At 44.4% G+C, this 22,583-nt stretch overlaps 1 protein-coding gene across 1 annotated transcript in view; it reads left to right on the top strand.

Annotated features, from left to right (window-relative positions):
* Positions 1-22,583, top strand: part of LOC306928846 (ceramide synthase-like) — a gene marked incomplete at its 3' end in the record, with an annotated part of 97,393 nt that overhangs the window by 58,025 nt on the left and 16,785 nt on the right. The window contains exon 4 of the mRNA XM_079509118.1: positions 15,135-15,221. Coding sequence (XP_079365244.1) covers positions 15,135-15,221 — 87 coding nt within the window. The remainder of the gene's footprint in view (positions 1-15,134; positions 15,222-22,583) is intronic.

Genomic DNA, 22,583 nt, shown 5'->3' with positions numbered 1-22,583 from the left:
ATAACTTAGGCCCAAACCAAAGCAACTCCTTGCAACATGCAACTACTTGCAACCATTTAACCCCAATGGCAGTTGCAAGGAGTTGCATTGGGTGGTTTGTTTTGTTGCATGGAGTTGTGACTAGTTGGTGTGGTGGTTTGGGCCTTACGAATAGAATGGACCAATATGTCATTATAGAATGTGAATGCGTGTGGAATGGATATATTTTATCCTTGTGTTCAGGCTCTGCTACATTTTTCTCCCTGCTCAACACAATTAGATCACCATCATTAACCATTAAAGGAGAATTCCATACTAAAAGGCTTTCTTACCTTTCTTTGTAGTTGTTACGTCCCCACCAAAGAGGTCCAGGTGTTATTTTGTGCAAAAGCTCCTTATTGGCTATTTCCCCTACCATAAGCCCTCAATGAATTGCATTGAATTGAATGGGAATTGAATGGGGCTAATTCGCTTATTTCCATCGCTCAAAATATTTTTTTTGTATATATCCTCTCTTCATAATGTAAATAATATCCCAAGCGGCACACTTTACTACTTATTTCGATGGAAATAAGCAAATTAGCACAACACCCCATAGCCCCATTCAATTCCCCATTCAATGCAATTCATTGAGGGCTTATGGTAGGGGAAATAACCAATAAGGAGTTTTTGCACAAAAATACACCTGGACCTCTTTGGTGGGGACGTAACAACTACAAAGAAAGGTAAGAAAGGTAAAAAAGCCTTCTAGCATGGAATTCTCCTTTAAGAGGACAGGGAGATGGATATACAATAACAACTAAGGTTGAACTAATGGGGGGAACAGAACTACTAGCAGAGCCCCGCCGGTAGCGATGCAGGGAGCTAGCAAACGGTGCATAACCACTGTGCAGAAGTAACACAGCTTTGACCAATTGGTCAGCTGATTGCCCCGTCAGCGTATATAATGACGCATGGGACTTGCAGAACACTGTATACACCCGTGTAGTAACGCAGCGTGTTAACCCCTCAAATAATATGCTGCCTGAACGAAGTCGCAGCCCGCTACGTATCGTTTATCTAAAAAAAAGAATCCTGTTGAGGTGCAGCTGTGTTGGCGTTCTGTGTGTAGCCTACAGCAGTGGTTCTCAACCAGTGGTCCTTGAGGGGGTTCCAGGTGGTCCCCCAGCTAAATAATGGAGAGTTGGTAACCAAATGGACCCTTCTAGATCTTTAACCCATTCTGAACGGGAACCCCTTTTGGTGTTTCATTATGCTATTGAAAAATAGCAGATCTACAAGCTCATAGCACGGCACCGAGTGCCGCGCTACGAGCTTGTAGGTCTGCTATTTTTGAAAAATCGTGAAAATGTGCCTCAAATCTTTGAATATATATTCTTTCAGTGCGGACGTTTTTAACTCAAAGCTTTGCTTCTGAGAGTTCCTGGATAACATATTTTCAGATGCGGATCTGCGGCCAATTACATATCATTTTGGGGGTCCTTGACACGAAATATTGAGCACTGACTGACATAAAAACATAGGGTTTTCAGAAAACTTTTAGGCTTTAGAAGACATTGTTTTAATTTTGACGTCAGGTCTAAATGAAAATGAAACCAAATTGACCCTCACACGAGTCCATTTGGTTTCATTTTACGCTCTCAGCGAGTTACGTTATTGTTAAACATCTGCATTAGTTTAATTTACAAGCAGTCTAGACAATTCAACGTTTGACTGTTGTCTCTCCTAATGGTACCAACATCCATAGCCTACTACAGCACGGAACTGTGGACAAAATCTTGTCAACAACAACAACATATTCTTTAGGTTTGCGTCACTCTGAGAGGCAAAATGTCATCAAATGGTGGTCCGTGGCTCAAATACCGTAACGAATAATGGACCTGGACATGAAACGGGTTGACAACCACTGGCCTACCGGTCATGCATGTGTGCTGTAGATCAGGGGTTCTCAACCCGTGGGTCGCGACCCCTCGGGGGGCTCGCCAAATTATTTTAGGGGGTCCCTAAATATTAAAAAAAAAAAAAAAAAAAGTTTTTTAATTTTTTTTCACGATTTTTCAAAAATAGCAGACCTACAAGCTCGTAGCGCGCCACTCGGTGGCGCGCTATGAGCTTGTAGATCTGCTATTTTTCAATAGCTAAATTATAACTATGCTTAAAACACCAAAAGGGGTTCCCGTCCAAAATGGTTTAAGGTTATTGTAGCAGTCAATTTATATTGGGGGTCGGGAGGGGGCGGGGCGGGGACCTTGCCAAAGCATTTCCGGGGGTCCCCGGCCAAAAACGTTGAGAACCCCTGCTGTAGATCAGTGCTTCTCCAAGTAGGGTTTGGGGACGCAGCGACAGTAGTTAGCCCATTGAGGCCTGACGTCGAAATAAAAAACTATTCTAAATCCTCCAGTTTTCTAAAATATATTGTCACGATTTTTCAAAAATAGCAGACCTACAAGCTCGTGAGCTTGTAGATCTGCTATTTTTCAATAGCTAAAGTATAACATAATGCTTAGTTAAAACACCAAAAGGGGTTCCCGCCCCAAAATGGGTTAATGTAGTTACTAGTAATAGCATCACAGTCATTTGGACCCACTTTATCCGGGGCGGCGGTGGCTCAGGGGTAGAGTTTCCGGATGGTAACCGCAAGGTCGCCAGTTCGAACCCGGGCTCCCCCAGAGTTAGTGTCGAAGTGTCCTTGAGCAAGACACTGAACCCCAAATTGCTCCTGATGTGCTGGTTGGTGCCTTGCATGGTTTCCGCTGCCATCAGTGTATGAATGTGTGTGTGAATGAGTGAATGTAATGCACAATCTATGTAAAGCGCCTTGGATAAAGGCGCTATATAAATGCACTATTTACCATTTATCCATTTTATATCGAGTTAGCCTACCTATAGCAATAGCTTTAATCTTTTCTTATTCTCTCTTTTTACAGTGTTTGAAAAGTACTATGTTGTTGTATGCTGTCCTCTCTTGTCTTGTTATGTCAGTATTGTTTAGTGTTCAATGTCCGGGGACTATGCGGATGGACAATATAGCATCTCTGCTAAATCCGGTGTATTTACACTACACGTTTAATGTAATGTTCATTAATATACTCTGTCCCGATCCAAATAAAGTAAAGTATTATGTTGGCCAATTCATCAAAAATTGAATTTTAAAACACACATGTTCTCTTCCGAGGGCGTCCTCCCCTGGCACAACACATTTTCAGAGCGGGGTCCGCGGGCCAAAAGCATATCAAATATTGGGGTTGCGGGGGTCCTTGACTTGTGTGAAAGTTGCCGCTGTAGAGCCTCGTGCAGTTGAATATATCTAGTCATTGTGACTGCAAGAAGCCGGTCAGTGTGTACACCACTAACAGTACCTGCTCGTGGGGGAGGGTGGGAGGAGGGGGTGGGAACACCAGTATAAATCAAGCCTCGGTCGAAACACGCCGGCTGACGGGCCAGAGGGGGTCATTCATTGTGGACGAGCAGGCAGCGAGGTCACGTGACCTCGGTCGCCATGCCGACACCGGTGGTGTCATGGCTGGTTTCCCACGGAGAAGGGGGAGGAGGAGGGGGGGGGGGGGGGGGGGGGGGGGGCAGGGACAGTAGGTCACGGGTTCAAGCAGGAAACTTAACACGCACAGTCTCTCTCTCTCTCTCTCTCTTTCTTCCCCCCCTCCTCCCCCCCGTTGCTGTATACTCGACATTGTCATTTATGTCATAACTCAGTGGTTCTCAACCAGTGGTCCGGGGACCACCAGTGGTCCTTGAGGGGGGGTTCCAGGTGGTCCCCAGCCGAAATGGTACGATGGAGGGTTGGTAACCAAATGGACCCCTTTATTAGATATTTAAATGATTGTTTAAACATCTGCATTACATACTTAATCCACAAGAAGTCTACACGGTTAGAGAACATAGAACAATTGTTAATTCAATATATTTTGGACTATTGATTATTCGTCGCCTCTCCTAATGGTACCGACATCGATACATCATGGAGTTGTGGACAAAATCGTATTCGACGACAACGAAACGTTTCTTTCGTTTTGAGCCTGAGAGGATAAAGGCCATCAAATGGTGGCCCGTGGCTCAAATGCCAGAGAAATAATGGACCACCTTGATTAACCCATTTTGGGCGGGAACCCCTTTTGGTGTTAGCATTATGTTATGCTTTAGCTATTGAAAAGCTTGTAGGTCTGCTATTTTTGAAAAACGTGAAAACGTGGCGCACATCTTTGAATATATATTCTTTCAGAGCGAATGTTTTTAAACTCAAATCTTTGCTTCTGGGAGGTTCCTCCCTGGAACAACATATTTTCAGATGGGGGTCGGCGGCCAAATCCAGATATTTTTGGGGGTCCTTGACATGAAAAAGGTTGAGCACCACTGACATAGAAACATGAGGTTTTTCAGAAAACTGTGTAGGATTTAGAAGATATTTGTAGAATTGTTCTCAGGTCAAAATGGGTTAAGAAAAGGTTTGAAAAGCACTGTGATAACTGAACACACAGTCTTCTCTGTCCCAATATGCTGGTTACTGTACTCAACATTACAGTATGTCATAAGATCAGGCATCGCGTCGTAGATCTTCTAGTTTCACTATTATGTTAAATATAGAGCTTACCGTACGTGGTTAATTCATAACGTAATTCCCCCCCCCCTTCCTAGAAATGTAATGAGGTGAAACATACAATATTCGTCTCTATATAAACTCTTATATACTCGTATAAACCGGTGTTGCATTACAAAAATGGCAACGGGCCAGTTGATAAAATGACAATATTATCAACTGAAAAGTAAGTAAATACAAATTCAAGTAAAGTACAGATACAGATGTTTTTGAGTGGTGTAAACCACTCCAACAACTGGCTTTGTCTGTTCGTACCAAAAAAATCACACCCGTGTGAACTGAGTGGTGTAAGGTTTTATATAGCATGATCAGCTGTGGTCTGACGTAATGTCTGACGTTAAAGATCTTTGGCTAGGTAGACTCGTCTTCTGATGTGATGATTTGTGACCATGAAGTTGATTCAGCTGGAGTTTTTGTCCGATGTGAGGTATTATATAAGGTAAGGTATTATATAGCCTGATCAGCTCTGATCTGACGTAATGAAATCACACCTGGATGTGATTTCACAACTGGCTTTTTTTGTGCAGAGAAAATGACCATGGTTGCTACGGTCATCCAGTTCACCCGGGTGTGATTTAATTACGTCAGAAATTATTTTGAACATAGCAACCATGCTCATTTTTTTCTGCACACAAAAGCCAGTTGTAGGAGTGGTTTACACCACTCAAAAAGCTATGTACCCGTGTCTGTCCGTACCAAAAAAAATCACACCCGTGTGAACTGAGTGGTGTAAGGTCTTAGCCTGTCTGACGTAATGAAATCATGTCTGACGTAATGAAATCACACCCGGGTGAACAGGGTGAACATAGCAACCATGCTCATTTTTTCTGCACAACAAAGCCAGTTGTAGGAGTGGTTTACACCACTCAAAAAATGAGCACGGTTTCTATGATTTCATTACGTCAGACATTACGTCAGACCACTGCTGATCAGTCTATATAAGACCTTACACCACTCAGTTCACACGGGTGTGATTTTTTTAATTAGGTACAGTAGGTACAGTTTCTTACGGTCCCCCCCCGGCCCTCAGTATGACATACACTAGCCCATGGGTTGGCAACCTTGACGCTGGCGAGGGCCAATATATTTCCATTCTATCTATTTTTGCTATATTTGAATTGAAAACCTGATTTTTGAGTGGTGCAAACCACTCCAACAACCAGCTTTGTCTGTATGTGTGTATGTGTGTACCTGTACGTGGGGCCACGTATAGATGAGCGCGGTTGCTATGGTTAGTGTGCGACGTCACTGCACCACTCAGTTCACACGGGTGTGATTTTCTTTTGTTATTTTTTAATTGGAAACCTGAAAAGTAACCTTTTTATTGAATATAAAATGCATTACTGACACAAAAAGACAATAGCATTTTAATAGTAGTCATTATTAGGTACTAGTTATTTAATACTAGTCATGAAGTAATTAAAGCGGGTTTGGAATTGTAACAGTTGAAATCAATACTATAATATCAGTATTCTGATATTAACATGCGGGCCGCGTTAAGTGAAGGTGGGGGCCGCATGTGGCCCCCGGGCCCGCCAGTTGCCCACCCCTGCACTAGCCTATAGAGTGTAAGGTCAACGACCTTTACAGGAGACGGATACCCTTACCTACAAGTAGTCAGCTCATGAATATTTAAACGGCGTTCAAATGTTTTACTTAACCCATTTATTTAACCCATGACTTCGTAATTTAAAAAAATTTCTTCGGAATCCTGTCGGTTTCCTGCAATACCTCATGTTTCTATGTCAGTGGTGCTCAATATCTCATGTCAAGGACCCCCAGAAACTATATGTAATTGGCCACCGACCCCCATCTGAAAATATGTTGTTCCAGTGTACCTCCCCAGAAGCAAAGATTTGAGTTAAAAACGTTCGCTCTGAAAGAATATATATTCAAAGATTTGCACCACATTTTCATGATTTTTCAAAAATAGCAGACCTACAAGCTCGTAGCGCGGCACTCGGTGCCGCGCTATGAGCTTGTAGATCTGCTATTTTTCAATAGCTAAAGTACAACGTAATGCTTAAAACACCAAAGGGGTTTCCATCCCTATTCATATTGGTAAATGGTAAATGGTAAATGGTGCATTTATATAGCGCCTTTATCCAAGGCGCTTTACAGAGATTGTGCATTACATTCACCCATTCACACACACATTCATACACCGATGGCAACGGAAACCATGCAAGGCACCAACTAGCACATCGGGAGCAATTAGGGGTTCAGTGTCTTGCTCAAGGACACTTCGACAGTAACTCTGGGGGAGCCCGGGTTTGAACTGGCAACCTTGCAGTTACCATCCAGGCACTCTACCCCTGAACCACCGCCGCCATATAAACGAGGCCCATTCTTTTTTCTGCGTTTACAGCCACGGACCACCATTTGATGATCATTTAGCCTCTCAGACCCAATACCAGACTAACCCTATTTTCTGTTAGCGTTCGATACGGTTTTGGCAATATCAATTCCCTTCTGTATTGATGTGGGACCATAGAGAGAGCGAGAGGGAGACAAATGGATCCGTTTCACAAGAGTGATCTATGTTTGATGAGGTCACAACAGGTCAGCTCCATATATGGAGATCTAAGGGTGGCAGCGGGGGCGGTGTCTTGAGTTTACAGGGTTTGATGAGGGCCCAGGTAGGGCCTGGGCCTTAATTTTCGGGCCTGTAGAGTGATTATCCAGTCTTCTCCATGTATGGCTATCCAGGGTTTGATGAGGTCAGTGTCGTGATCTTCATATATGGAGACGGCCATATATGGAGCGTGTCACGAGGCGCGATTGACCGACTGCCATATATGGTGGCGTGACGGAGCGACGGACAGGTTTTGCAGGTTTTCATAGTAATCTGCGACCTACCGTCGCAATTATTCTTTTCCTGATTTTCATTTTCCTAAAAATAAATGAAAAAAGTAAAAAATAAATAAAAACACAGGCATCTCACGTATTAGGAGTATCAGTCACCAGAAAATTAGCCTCAGAAACGCAGACGTTTTTATTTCTAGGGAGAAAAAAAAAGTCTGGGACCAAGTCCACTTCAATTCGGCATACAGTAGCGAAAACGTCCCTCACTCTCTGCTGATTTCTGATCGTCTGCACCTTTGTTAAATTGACACGCACACACGTACACACACACACTCCTCTCTCTCTCTGTCGCTCCAATTAATTAGTCTCATGTTGCGCAGCTGCGTCTAGATTCTCCCGGCGGATCCTGCCGGGAGCTGCCTATGCCATAGAAAGCATAGGTTGGACCCCATGCTACCAGAAAATAGGACGGGTGTTTTCCATTAATGGTTAAAATAGAGTTTGAAGTTACAATGGGTTTGTATAGGAAGGGGGGCACGGCAGCTAAAATGAATATCAAATACGGTATCTAAATGGATAAACTGAATCGAGCAACTCAAACTGTCCGGGGTGTTGTTCACATAAGCCTGAGTAGACGATGAAATAGCCCTTTATAGGCATAGTATACATGTAACTTTGGCCTGTGTTTTACATAATAATTTGTGTTTTTTTTATTTTTGGCAGCCCGAAAACGTCTCCATCTGCCAAAACAACCTGTGTGTGTGTGTGTGTGTGTGTGTGTGTGTGTGTGTGTGTGTGTGTGTGTGTGTGTGTGTGTGTGTGTGTGTGTGTGTGTGTGTGTGTGTGTGTGTGTGTGTGTGTGTGTGTGTGTGTGTGTGTGTGTGTGTGTGTGTGTGTGTGTGTGTGTGTGTGTGTGTGTGTGTGTGTGTGTGTGTGTGTGTGTGTGTGTGTGTGTGTGTGTGTGTGTGTGTGTGGCGCGCGCTCCATTCCATAATGTCAACCCCAATCAAAAATGTTCACACAGTCAGATTTATAAATTCATATCATACTTTCTCTCTTTTTTTTTAATGGGGAAACTCGGCGGTTAAGAGTCGCTAGAAAAGTGCAGTTATGTAAGAGAGGTCGTGGCCCCAGAGAGACATTTGGAAAATCCGATTGTTAACGAGCAGCACCTGAGTTTGAAATAAAGGCTGTGCAGCAGAAAGCAAGCTGTGGCAACCCAAAGCCCCTCGCGCTTGGAACACCCCCAACAATGATTATTATTATTATTAGTTTTAGTCATAGTCCTTTTAAAAAAATGTTTTTTTTTTGTGGCTTTCGCCTTTATTTTATATTTCTTTATGGAGGGACAGACAGTAGGCTGACAGGAAATGGGGAGAGAGATGGGGGGTGACATGCAGTAAAGGCCGTCGGGATCGGGAGTCGAACCCGCGGCACACTGCCAGACTGGATTACCAGCCAAGGTGCCTGGACCGCTGAGCCACGGCCCAGAGTCATAGTCCTTTTGAATAAAATTGCATTGAGTTTCAGTCATATTTCAGTCATCTGAAACGTTTTAGTGTTGGTCTAGTTTTAGTCGACTAAATATCAGTGATGTAAATAGGTTTTCATAATGGGTCCCGGGGACCCAGGGGTGGTCTTTTACATGGGACCCAGGGACATTTTATGAGTCCTACTTCAACGACGTTAGAGTACAGTACTGAGTACAGTATTGCATTCCAGGACCCCCGGAGGGTGACGTGATTGCATCCTTTCTCAATTTTTAGTGAGTCTTAACACTTAGCGCGCCATTGCCGACGATTAAAGTCAATTGAAGGCAAATTTTGATACTGGCGCTGACGGTCTTCGGCAATTGAGCTTTTATAGCGTGTTCGATTGCTTGAGCCAAAATGCTACTCACGTTAGCCGGTTAGCTAGCTGTGTTGTTAGCACAGCACTGGATCGCCAATCTTAGATCGTCGTCGCCATAAGAATCCATTCTATCCATTTCTTTCAATCGCCTGTATCTCCTATTCCTTGTCCCAGATGGCATTTTGGTCAAAACAGCGTTTCTTTGACGGCACAGATCGGACGATGTAGAGCTCTCCAGAGCTCCGGTCTGGCTTCAGATGGTAAACAAGGTCTGTCCGCTCCGTGTAGCTTCCTAGGTTATGACTACTGCTCATGGACCGGAAATGGCGGCTTTTCAAAATAAGAGCTCAAATTTAAAAAAATGCTGGCGTGAATTAGATCCTAATTTTTCAATAAATGCTAGCGGCCTAAGTGTTAAGGATGCAGGATGCAGGCTATTTGCATCTCTGTAAATAAATATCATAAAACTTTAAATCTACAGTTGAATATGTCGTCGGAAATGGATTTCGGCGCGCCTTGGTGGCGCCGTAATGCCAGATTGTACACTTGGTTCCATCAGATCTACAAGCTCACCCGTTTTAGTTCTACTCCACTGGTTCCTCCCTAACATTTGAGTCCAGTTTTTGTACATGTCGATGAAATTGCCAATATATTTAGTCTTACTTTTCAGTCATCGCTCATCATAGCTTAGTTTTTGTTTAGTTTTCATCGGTGAAAAAAGGTAGTCGTCGACCAATCTTTTTTCGTCACCGGTTCCAGTTAGTAACATGGTTTAGGGTTACAATATGAATGCACACATTTTGAACAATGTGATCACACTTTGCCAGTCGGGCACTCAATAGGCCTATTTACTCTCAGGTAGAGCTGCCTGCAATTATCAATTATATCTTCTTGGCAATTATTCTATCAATTGCTTTTTGGATGAATCAAATTATTGAGAGGCTCTTAACCCATTTTGGGCGGGAACCCCTTTTTGGTGTTTTAAACATTATGTTATAATTTAGCTATTGAAAAATAGCAGATCTACAAGCTCATAGCGCGCCACCGAGTGGCGCGCTACGAGCTTGTAGGTCTGCTATTTTTGAAAAATCGTAAAAATGCGGCGCAAATCTTTGAATATATATTCTTTCAAAGTGAATGTTTTTAACTCCAAAATGTCCAAAATGGGTTAAAACACATTGTGTACATATTTTACAATTGAACGTTGTAAAAGTGCTTCAGCGCACTTTGTCGTACAATGGTGTCATGCAAAACTAAAAGGAAAACGGCAGATCTACAAGCCCACGACACAATTATTTAATCATTTCTTTGAAACCTTTTGCCCATAATGACATGCCCAAACATTAGGCTTAGCTTGTTAATCGGTAATTGATCGAGTAACGGTTATATTTTCTTATAATCGATGATATCAATTAGTCTGATTTAACCCATTTTGACCTGAGATCAGATTCTAAAAATGTCTTCTACATCCTGACAGTTTTCTGAAAAAGCTATGTTTCTATGTCAGTGGTTCTTCGATTTTTCAAAAATAGCAGACCTACAAGCTCGTAGCGCGCCACTCGGTGGCGCGCTACGAGCTTGTAGATCTGCTATTTTTCAATAGCTAAAGCATAACGTAATGCTAACACCAAAAGGGGTTCCTGCCCCAAAATGGGTTAACTGTCGCACCCTTCGTGGTCGTGGCAGAGGGAGCCCCAGGATTCCTGGTCTTGATGTTATAATCTCAAGTTGTAAACAAGTCAAAGCCAAAAGACTTCACGTTCATTCGGGGTCAAGTCCAAGGCTATAGCTCCAGTTCCTACTCGACACCAGCTTGACGGCAGAGCCGCAAATTGGATTTGGATGACTTTGCATCATTAGGTAACCCAATATAACAGAGTCGGGATGCACTGGCAATCTGGTAGAGGGTCTCTGAAAGGCAAAGCCACGTAGTTACAGGCCGTAGAGGGCAGGGGTTATCAACGTTTTTGGCTGGGGACCCCCGGAAATGCTTTGGCCTCGCGACCCCCACCCCACCCCGCCCCCCCTCCCCCTCCCCACCACCAATACAAACTGACTGCAAAAATAACCTTAATAATAGAGAAAATATATCATGAATGAATACTGAAACCAGATATAATCATTAAGGAAAGTTTATGCGTACTATATAAACTCTTAATTTCCCCCCCCCCCCACCCACGGGTTGAGAACCCCTGGTATAGGGCATGGCACTGGCCGTGGTATTCTGGCACCACTGAAAAATCGGCCATTCATTTCCCCCCCATAGAGATTTACACAAATATTGATATCAATTATTTTCCCATCCATCCAGGACACCTTTGATTCTGTGATCTTGAATGTTTCTGTGATATTATGATATACTACATTTAATACATTTAGTTAAAGCTGCTATAAGCAATAATATGTTAATGTTAATGACTTATTTCTTTCTTTTTTTGGTATTCAGACAGCAATGGGTAGAACGCTCCCCCCAAAAAATGTAGTCTCTGTGACACATCTAGGGGCCACAATCTGCATTCAAAGATGTTCCTAGAAGCTTTGTCATTGGTCGAAAAAAACCCGGCCGCAATGACTAACCAATCAGGAAGTAGACGGGCAAATCGACCAATGACAAAGCTTCTAGGAAAATCTTTGAATGCAGATTGCGGCTTCTACAGAGACTAAATTGTTTTTTGGAGCGTTCTACCCATTGATGGCTGTCATTAAAATGTTGACATATTATTGCTTATAGCAGCTTTAAGGTTTTATGGTCATGGCTCAAGAGGGCAATCAATGTGTTTCACTGCTTACTGTACTACTCCAGTAGAAGCTGATAATAACTGCCGGTGTCGAGGGAAAGGACGGGTAAAAATGCATTTATTGTTTTGTTATCAAGGGCAAAGTTGTATACAGTACGTTGCTTTTAACTACAGTAGTTTATTGATAAATTAGTGATGCGTGTGGCTGAATAATTCAGCCTTGTTGTATTCAATTAGCCCTTCACTAAGTCCCTCCCCAACCCATCCTTGTCCAATAGGCACGTTAGCAGCGAAGAAAGCTTGACCTGCATAGCAACCGTTTCTAAAGCATTTTGATTGGCATTGGACAATCGCTTTTTGGGGTGGGATTTAGTGAAGGGCTAGAAATTCACTCAGAAGTTAGTTCATGGACTGAGGAAATTCACTATTAACCCATTTAGGCCTGACGTCTAAATTTAAAAAATGTCTTTTTAAAATGTATTTTCTATTATTATTAGTATTATGTTTTTATATCAGTGGTTCTCAATATTTCATGTCAATGACCCCAAAAATGATGTAATATGCCTCCGCCCCCCCCATCTGAAAATATGTTGTTCCAGGGACCTCCTCCCAGAAGCAAAGATTTGAGTTAAAATGTTCACTCTCTAATAATATATATTCAAAGATTTGAGGCACATTTTCACGATTTAAAAGAAATAGCAGACCTACAAGTTCATAGCGCGGCACTCGGTGCCGCGCTATGAGCTTGTAGAGCTGCTATTTTTCAATAGCTAAAGTATAACATAATGCTTTAAAACACCGAAAGGGGTTCCCGCCCCGAAATGGGTTAAGTTAGAATGCAGTACAATCATGCGGTTTCGGACGGTCCGGGCCGGCCTAGCGGTCACTCCCTAGCCCCCCCCCCCCCCCCCCCCCCCCCCCCCCCTTTCCTGTCAACTTACTATGCACTATCCAATAAAGGCAGAAAGAAGCCCCCATATCTTAACCAAAAAAAAGAAAGAAAATCGTGCAGTTTTGCTGCGTGGTGATAATGCTGAGATCATCTGAATTCTGTCACACAAGAAACAAAGTGTTATGCCTTCCTGATGGGCTCCGATAGAGACGTAGCGCGTAGGCAGTGCAGGGGGATCAGACGGAGAGAATGGAATAAAAATGACCCGCACTTCGTCTGCACTTGCAAAACAAAATATAGGGACAATTATTGTATTTGAGCGCTTTGTCTTTTGGGTCACATCGGCCTTCTGCAGGCAGCTCAGATGCCTGGAGAAGGTCTATGTGACAGAAACGTTGCTTAAATAAAATTGTCCCTATTGTGCAAGTGCAGACATTGTGCAAAATTATGCCAAATGTGGTGATGAATTGAGCACCAATCTCTTATGTCGTAAGTACATCTTCAGCCGTGCCGTGTGGACCAGAGCTTGTACTCAAACATTTTCATGTCAAGGACCCCCGAATGATTGATTGGTTGAATAATTTTAGGCCTGACGTCGAAATAAAAAAAATGTCTTCTAAATCGTGACAGTTTTCTGAAATACCTATACGTTTCTATATCAGTGGTGCTCAATATTTCATGTCAAGGACCCCAAAAATTATATGTAATTGGCCGCAGACTCCCATCTGCAAATATGTTGTTCCAGGGACCTCACCAGAAGCAAAGCTTTGTGTTAAAAACGTTCACTCTGAAAGAATATATATTCAAAAATTTGTGCCGCATTTTTACGATTTTTCAAAAAGAGCTAACTCTCTCTCTCTGTCTGTTGTCCCTCTCCAGGCTGGTGTCTAACTCTCTCTCTCTGTCTGTTGTCCCCCTCCAGGCTGGTGTCTAACTCTCTCTCTCTGTCTGTTGTCCCCCTCCAGGCTGGTGTCTAACTCTCTCTCTCTGTCTGTTGTCCCCCTCCAGGCTGGTGTCTAACTCTCTCTCTCTGTCTGTTGTCCCCCTCCAGGCTGGTGTCTAACTCTCTCTCTCTGTCTGTTGTCCTTCAGGCTGGTGTCTAACTCTCTCTCTCTGTCTGTTGTCCCCCTCCAGGCTGGTGTCTAACTCTCTCTCTCTGTCTGTTGTCCCCCTCCAGGCTGGTGTCTAACTCTCTCTCTCTGTCTGTTGTCCCCCTCCAGGCTGGTGTCTAACTCTCTCTCTCTGTCTGTTGTCCTTCAGGCTGGTGTCTAACTCTCTCTCTCTGTCTGTTGTCCCCCTCCAGGCTGGTGTCTAACTCTCTCTCTCTGTCTGTTGTCCTTCAGGCTGGTGTCTAACTCTCTCTCTCTGTCTGTTGTCCCCCTCCAGGCTGGTGTCTAACTCTCTCTCTCTGTCTGTTGTCCTTCAGGCTGGTGTCTAACTCTCTCTCTCTGTCTGTTGTCCCCCTCCAGGCTGGTGTCTAACTCTCTCTCTCTGTCTGTTGTCCTTCAGGCTGGTGTCTAACTCTCTCTCTCTGTCTGTTGTCCCCCTCCAGGCTGGTGTCTAACTCTCTCTCTCTGTCTGTTGTCCTCCAGGCTGGTGTCTAACTCTCTCTCTCTGTCTGTTGTCCTTCAGGCTGGTGTCTAACTCTCTCTCTCTGTCTGTTGTCCTTCAGGCTGGTGTCTAACTCTCTCTCTCTGTCTGTTGTCCTCCAGGCTGGTGTCTAACTCTCTCTCTCTGTCTGTTGTCCTTCAGGCTGGTGTCTAACTCTCTCTCTCTGTCTGTTGTCCCCCTCCAGGCTGGTGTCTAACTCTCTCTCTCTGTCTGTTGTCCCCCTCCAGGCTGGTGTCTAACTCTCTCTCTCTGTCTGTTGTCCCCCTCCAGGCTGGTGTCTAACTCTCTCTCTCTGTCTGTTGTCCTTCAGGCTGGTGTCTAACTCTCTCTCTCTGTCTGTTGTCCTCCAGGCTGGTGTCTAACTCTCTCTCTCTGTCTGTTGTCCTTCAGGCTGGTGTCTAACTCTCTCTCTCTGTCTGTTGTCCCCCTCCAGGCTGGTGTCTAACTCTCTCTCTCTGTCTGTTGTCCCCCTCCAGGCTGGTGTCTAACTCTCTCTCTCTGTCTGTTGTCCCCCTCCAGGCTGGTGTCTAACTCTCTCTCTCTGTCTGTTGTCCCCTCCAGGCTGGTGTCTAACTCTCTCTCTCTGTCTGTTGTCCTTCTCAGGCTGGTGTCTAACTCTCTCTCTCTGTCTGTTGTCCCCCTCCAGGCTGGTGTCTTCCATCCATGCCGTCATGGCCACCACAGCGGGAGTCATCGTGGTGTCGTCGTGCCAGGGTGACGTCATCAGTGACAGGTCAGCTCAAGACTAGGGCATTCACTTCTAGTCATTTTTTGAGTGGTGTAAACCACTCCTACAACTGGCTTTGTTATTGTTGAGTGGTGTAAACCACTCCTACAACTGGCTTTGTTAGTTTACGTGTCTGTCCGTTTACGTGTCTGTCCGTACCAAAAAAATTAGCATGGTTGCTATGGTCACCCAGTTCACACGGGTGTGATTTCATTACGTCAGACATTACGTCAGACCACAGCTGATCAGTCTATATAAGACCTTACACCACTCAGTTCACACGGGTGTGATTTTTTACTAGTTGACTAGTTGCCTAGTTTACTAGTCGACTAGTTACGCAAACTGCGTTCACTTCATGGGCCTTCAGTCCAATGGCGGCTCTCCTACAAAGACTACGCATTGAGCGTGGGGACGACCAACGGGCCCAATTAAGTCCTGGACCGGAAGTAGGCAGAAATGCATTGGACTCAGGCAACAGGCAACAGCCCAGCTTTAATGATCTTAAATCCCTTTTAAATTTAAATTGTTTTGTAGTAATAGTACAACATAAACATTAAAGAGACTTTAGTTGTCACTGTACAGTACTTTAAAACAGTCAGTCATGTCGCACACATGCTTAAAATAGCCGCCCTCGTTGAAAACAATGTATTTCCAACTCCAGCTTGGCTCAGTTCAGGCTGCATGAACGGCGCTCGAGCGCTCGGTTTCTGCCCCCTCGACGTCGTAACTCTTCTATTGGATGGCTCTGGAACACCTGTGAAGGAAGTTAGGCAGGGGGCCTCCCGTAAGTAGGAAGGAGTTATTCTGTGTGCATAGAGCCTATTGATTGCCATAGCAACCTGCAGCCCCTAAAGCCTGATTTGACAAACTCCCTGTCGAATTCCCCCTCCCCCCTCCCGCACCTGCCGTCCGATTACTTGGGTAAAGTTTTGCACTCTTCAGACATTCTCTGCACGTTCCATCACAGCTGTTTTGCCACTTCGACGAACACCTGTCTGCTTTCGTGAAACTCTTGAGAGGCTATACGAGCGGAACCCGCTGTCGGCGACGGGAGGTGTCACGTGACGCCATATGCAGGAACTCACATCGAACCCACGAGACCACGTAGATGATACTGTAGTAGCAGTTAGGCCTGACGTCGAAATAAAAAAAACGTTCGCTCTGAAAGAATATATATTCAAAGATTTGTGCCGCATTTTTACGATTTTTCAAAAATAGCAGATCTACAAGCTCGTAGCGCGCCACTCGGTGGCGCGCTATGAGCTTGTAGATCTGCTATTTTTCAATAGCTAAAGTATAGCACAATGCTTAGTTAAAACACCAAAAGGGGTTCCCGTCCAGAATGGGTTAACCCATTTAGACCTAAGGACGATTCTACAAACGCCTACTAAATCCAATACAGTTTTCTGTCAAAAACCCTGATGTTTCCATGTCAGTCGTCCTCAAACAATTTCATGTCGAGGACTCCCAAAAATATATGTAATTATGGCCGCCGACCCCCATCTGAAAATATGTTGTTCCAGGGACCCCTCCCCCCGGAAGCAAAGATTTGAGTTAAAAAACGTTCACTCTGAAAGAATATATATTCAAAGATTTCCACCACATTTTCACGACTTTTCAAAAATAGCACATCTACAAGCTCGTAGCACGGCACTCGGTGGCGCACTATGAGCTTGTAGATCTGCTATTTTTCAATAGCTAAAGTATAACATAATGCTTAAAACACCAAAAGGGGTTCCCGTCCAGAATGGGTTCAAGTTTGGGTGTAAAGTTTTTAGCGCGCCACCGAGTGGCGCGCTACGAGCTTGTAGGTCTGCTATTTTTGAAAAATCGAAGAACCACTGACACACAAACATAGCTTTTTCAGAAAACTGTCATGATGTAGAAGACATTTTTTAGAATCGTTCCCAGGTCAAAATGGGTTAAGACACAAGTAACTTACAATACACTTAACTATAACACAAACACCCACTAGTAGGCCTACATTCACAACAAAACGGCACGAGCAAAATACACCAGTGATTTTCAACCTTTTTCACATCGAGGCCCATTATTTATTCAGTATTTGAGCCATGGGCCACCATTTTGATGAGATTTAGCCTCTCAGACCCAAAACTGCTGTTTTTGGATAAGACGAGAGACAACAGGCAAACCTTCATCAAATTAACAAATCATCTTCTTTTATGTAATGCAAATAAAGGAGCATTCAGGTGATTTGGGTGATTTGGAAAAAAAAACCCGGTCCGGGTCCCTGTCCCCCCCCACTACAGTGGGGCCAACAGCACACACACCAAGGCCCGCCCCCGCTCGATCATGATTGGCGGAAGGCCCCTCTCTATTCTGATTGGATGAAGGCTGGGCCACCTATAGCCAAAAACGAAACCTACGTTTTTTTTGACCCCCAGGGGTTAACTGGGGACAGGGAGGAACTCCTTATATGGTCAGCACGCTCTATAGTAATTGATATTTGAATTAAGTGAAATCACATACTGAATATACCTTAACAACAATTTAACTCTTCCATTTGGTTTAATCGTACGCTCTCAACAGTTTAAGATCTATAAGGGTCTATTTGGTTGGTTATACCAACTCTCCATCATTTTGCTGGGGACCACCTGGAATCCCTTCAAGGATTGAACTGGTGGTCCCCGGACCACTGGTTGAAAATATACATCATAGCAGTAGAACTCTGCATCTCTGACATCCAAACAGAACATTAGTTCCCAGCACTGACTGGACAAAGTCTTAACCCATTCAAGACGGGAACCCATATTTGGTGTTTTAAGCATTTTAGGCCTGAGATCAGATTCTAAAAATGTCTTCTACATCCTGACAGTTTTCTGAAAAAGCTATGTTTCTATGTCAATCGTTCTTCGATTTTTCAAAAATAGCAGACCTACAAGCTGCCAATTACATATATTCTTTTGGGGTTCCTTGACATGAAATGGTTTGAGAACCACTGCTATAGAAACGTGGGGTTTTTCAGAAAGCTGTCATGATTTGGAAGTCATTTGTAGAATCGTCTTCAGGTCTAAAAGTCTTAAACGGTCTCAGGAGGAGCACGTCACCCCGCCAGCCGGACTCAGCTGGCGCTCGCCAGGTGAAGACACTCAGGGCAATTGGACTCCTCTAGGCCACCGGGGAGAGTGGGAGATAAGAGGGGAGAGGAGATTGGGCCCAGGGGAATTATAGGAGCGGGGCGCAATGTCACGACGGGGCAAAAAGTGACGGGGAAAGGGCGGCCATGATCGTGACACCAACGGAGCCTTATTGGTCCTCACTAATGCTCATTAGAATATAGGCACCATTTCTGTCACTATTCACTGAGGAAAAGGAAAGGGTTCGGTCATTTCAAAGGAGATTTCAACCTGGCTTCCATTTCAGCATGTCGACATTCCAGGAAGAATAACTCTTACTTACTTCCGGGAATCGGGGCCTCTACTGACTTTTATTCACAGGCTTTACCAATAACACTAATTAATTAAGGCTCTGTTCCATGACCATTTGGTGTGCAGTGGTTCTAGAAACTTTCACATTTCAAGGACTCTGAGAGTGTACAAATGGAACCATTTGTACTCTCAGAGCTACACAGACCCGTACGGGGGCCATTTTGGAACCCACTCAAGGACACTTAAATTGAGACCCACTGCTGTATAGCGGTGTTTTTCAGTGAGCCAACACGCACTCCTTCTCTTAAAGGACCACTTCACCACTTTTCAACTTCTCTTCCTATAATTGGTCCTAACTAATGTTCATGATAAAATACCACCATTTTTTTCTACTCAGTCTGTGTCTCATAGGAAGGCTGTGGGCAGTTCAGAAACACGTCCACCAGTGACATCATCGATGGTGAATCCAAGCTAATAGAAACGGCAGGCTTTCTTTTCCTGAAAAGTTGCAATGCAAAAGTTGAAGCCATCGTTCTCATGATAATACAAATCTGAATATATTTTAAAACAAATCTTGTTTAAAAGAAATATGCCTAATGATGATGTCACTGGTGGACGGGTGTCCGAACTGCCCAAAGCCCTCCTATGAGACACAGACTGAGTAGGAAAAAATGGTGGTGTTTTATCATGAACATTAGTGAGGACCAATTATATGAAGAGATGTTGAAAAGTGGTGAAGTGGTCCTTTAACCCATTTATGCCTGACCTCAAACTTAAAAAAAAAAAAAAATCTAAATCCTCTAGTTTTCTGAAATAAATATTTTCACGATTTTTCAAAAATAGCAGACCTACAAGCTCGAGTGGCGCGCTATGAGCTTGTAGGTCTGCTATTTTTCAATAGCTAAAGCATAACATAATGCTAACACCAAAAGGGGTTCCCGCCCAGAATGGGTTAAAGTGGACGCTGATGGTGGCACTGCATGGGAACTGGGCATTCATGCTAACGGCTAGCGGCACATGCAGAGAGAATGAAATAAATACTTTCTGAAACGTCTGACAATGGGTGCCGTCTCGTAATGAGCATTTGTGAGGATTATAGTTTGAAAATGGGTTTGAAGTGCTCCTGTATAAGTGTCCATTTGGTTCCACTTGTACCCTCTCTCTACTCGGAGCTTAACCCATTGAGACCTGAGGACGATTCTACAAATGTCTTCTACATCTGAAAAACCCATGTTTCTATGTCGGTGGTTCTCAAACTATTTCATGTCAAGGACCCCCTAGAATTATATGTAATTGGCCGCCGACCCCATCTGAAAATATGTTGTTCTAGGGACCCCCCCCCTCCCTCCCCCCAGAAGCAAGGATTTGAGTTAAAAAATATATATTCAAAGATTTGCGCCACATTTTTCAAAAATAGCAGACCTACAAAAAAATAGCAGATCTACAAGCTCATAGCGCGGCACCGAGTGCCGTAGATCTGCTATTTATTTTAAATAGCTCAAGCATAACGTAATGCTCGAAACACCAAAAAGGGTTCCCGCCCAAAATGGCTTAAAAACACTTGCCACTGTCGCTCACACACACACACACACACACACACACACACACACACCACGCCAACATCTGTCGACCCACTTCCGACCGCAGAGGACGCCTCGTTCAGCCCCATCTGTCTATTTATGAAACCCCCGCGCTTATACTGTCCCGCTCACACCAGCCGCGCGCGTGCGCCGCTTGGAGCCGCGGCACGCCCCCCCCCCCCCCCCCTACCCCCCAAATCCCTCCTCATGCCCTCCTGCAGAGGCCGCTTCCTGCCTGGCCAAGCCACCTGTCGTCCAGTTAGCTTCGCTTGACTGCCCGCATGCGCTTATACACCTATACCGTGTATATAGCATTAGCATCCCGTAACCCATTTAGACCTGATACCAGATTCTACAAATGTCTTCTAAATCATGATGGTTTTCAGAAAAAGCCATGTTTCTATGTCAGTCGTTCTCAAACTATTTCATGTCGAGGAGCCCCGGAATTATATGTACTTGGCCGCCGACCCCCATCTGAAAATATACTGTTGTTCCATGGACCCACCCCCAGAAGCAAATATTTGAGTTAAAAAAGTTCGCTCTGAAAGAATATATACTCAAAATATTTGCGCCACATTTTCACGATTTTTTTCAAAAAATAGCAGATCTACAAGTTTGTAGCGCGGCACTCGGTGCTGCGCTACGAGCTTGTAGATCTGCTATTTTTCATTAGCTAAAGCATAACACGATGCTTCAAACACCAAAAGGGGTCCCCGCCCAGGATGGGTTAAAGCAATTTGCACCGCTTTGACTTGAATATAAGCTACGACGACGAGGGGAACCTATATCGTTAATCCCGACGCGGGCCATTTCGCTACACGCGTGTCAATGTCGACCCCTTCCCCCTGGCATGATTAGAGAGAAGCCCTCACCCTGCAAACTGGGCCAACTTCTGATGCTAAGCTAACAGTTACAGCTATGGTTGGGACTAATCCAAGAAGTCTTTTTTTTTTCTTTTTTTCTTTGCCAGACCTCAGGCTGCGTGCGTGCGTGCGTGCGTGCGTGCGTGCGTGCGTGCGTGCGTGCGTGCGTGCGTGCGTGCGTGCGTGCGTGCGTGCGTGTGTGTGTGTGTGTGTGCGCGCTTGTGTGCGTGCATGTGTGTGTGTGTGTCTTTATGGGACATCCAAGCTGGTAATCCTGCCCCCCCCCCCGGCTTAAATGTCTCCTCACACTGCTCACTTCTGTGCTCTGCCCTCGTCTCTCATTTGCACACAGACAGACAGGCAGGCAGGAGGTGCCTGCTTGTGACATGCGCGCCCGCGCACACGCGCACGCGCGCGCGCGCGCACTCACTCACTCACTCACTCACTCACTCACTCACTCACTCACTCACTCACTCACTCACTCACTCACTCACTCACTCACTCACTCACTCACTCACATACATGTACACTTCAGACGCACGCACGCACACGTCTTAACAATAGCCCATTTTAACTCCTTTATCCATATGTTACACCTTAGCTATTGAAAAACTAGAATATACGTGTGCTGTTTTGTGACATTTTTTAAAGTTCCTATAATAGGCCTATACTTCATAAACCTTGTTAAGTTGTCATGCGTGATTATAAACGTTTGTAACGAGTGTTATGAAGCGTTGTGGGCCCAAACTTTAAGTAAAAAAGTGTCACTGACTTCATAGTATATATGTTAGTTCCATCGATCCAAGCCGCAACACGATCGATTAGTTGATCATTGAAATTAAGGATGTCCCGATCGCGTTTTTTTCTTTTAGCTCCCTGACCGATTCCGATCATTCGAAAATGACGTGATCGGCCCTGTGATTTCCGATCACGCGATCGGGATCGGGACGACCCTAATGAACCTGCTCTGACCACCCATCTGACCAGCACCTATAACACTTACGACGTGGTCAGATTGGGTGGGCCAAAGGTCTCCAGGTGGGCCCTGAAAAGATCCAGAAGAGGTTTGCTTTAGCTATTGAAAAATAGCAGATCTACAAGCTCAGAGCTTGTAGGTCTGCTATTTTTGAAAAATCGAAGAACGACTGACATAGAAACATAGCTTTTTCAGAAAACTGTCAGGATGTAGGAGACATTTTTAGAATCCGATCTCAGGTCAAAATGGGTTAAGTATAGGACTACGCTGTGAAAGCCTCAGTGGTCGTCTGGAGCAGAGTGGAGAGTAGGAGAGTACTAGCAACACGCTGTGATCTCGCCGCAAAGCGGGTGCCTTATGGGCTATAGTTCCAAACATTGCTCCCATGGCTGGAACTATCCCATTGAGATAGAATGAGCACTTCCGCATTCCATTGTTACAATGGGAGTCAACGCTATAGTGTCGCCACTCTCTTACTAGATTACTCTGGTCTGGAGAGCCTAGAAAACGTAACTTTTTTTAATGAGGGGCTCTGAGTAGAATAGAAGTAGAATAGAATA

The sequence above is a fragment of the Electrona antarctica genome, assembly GCF_951216825.1.
Source record: "Electrona antarctica genome assembly, chromosome: 8".
Classification (NCBI taxonomy): Eukaryota; Metazoa; Chordata; class Actinopteri; order Myctophiformes; family Myctophidae; genus Electrona; species Electrona antarctica.
The sequence above is the reverse complement of the archived record's forward strand: the minus strand, read 5'-3'. Positions and strand labels throughout refer to the sequence as shown.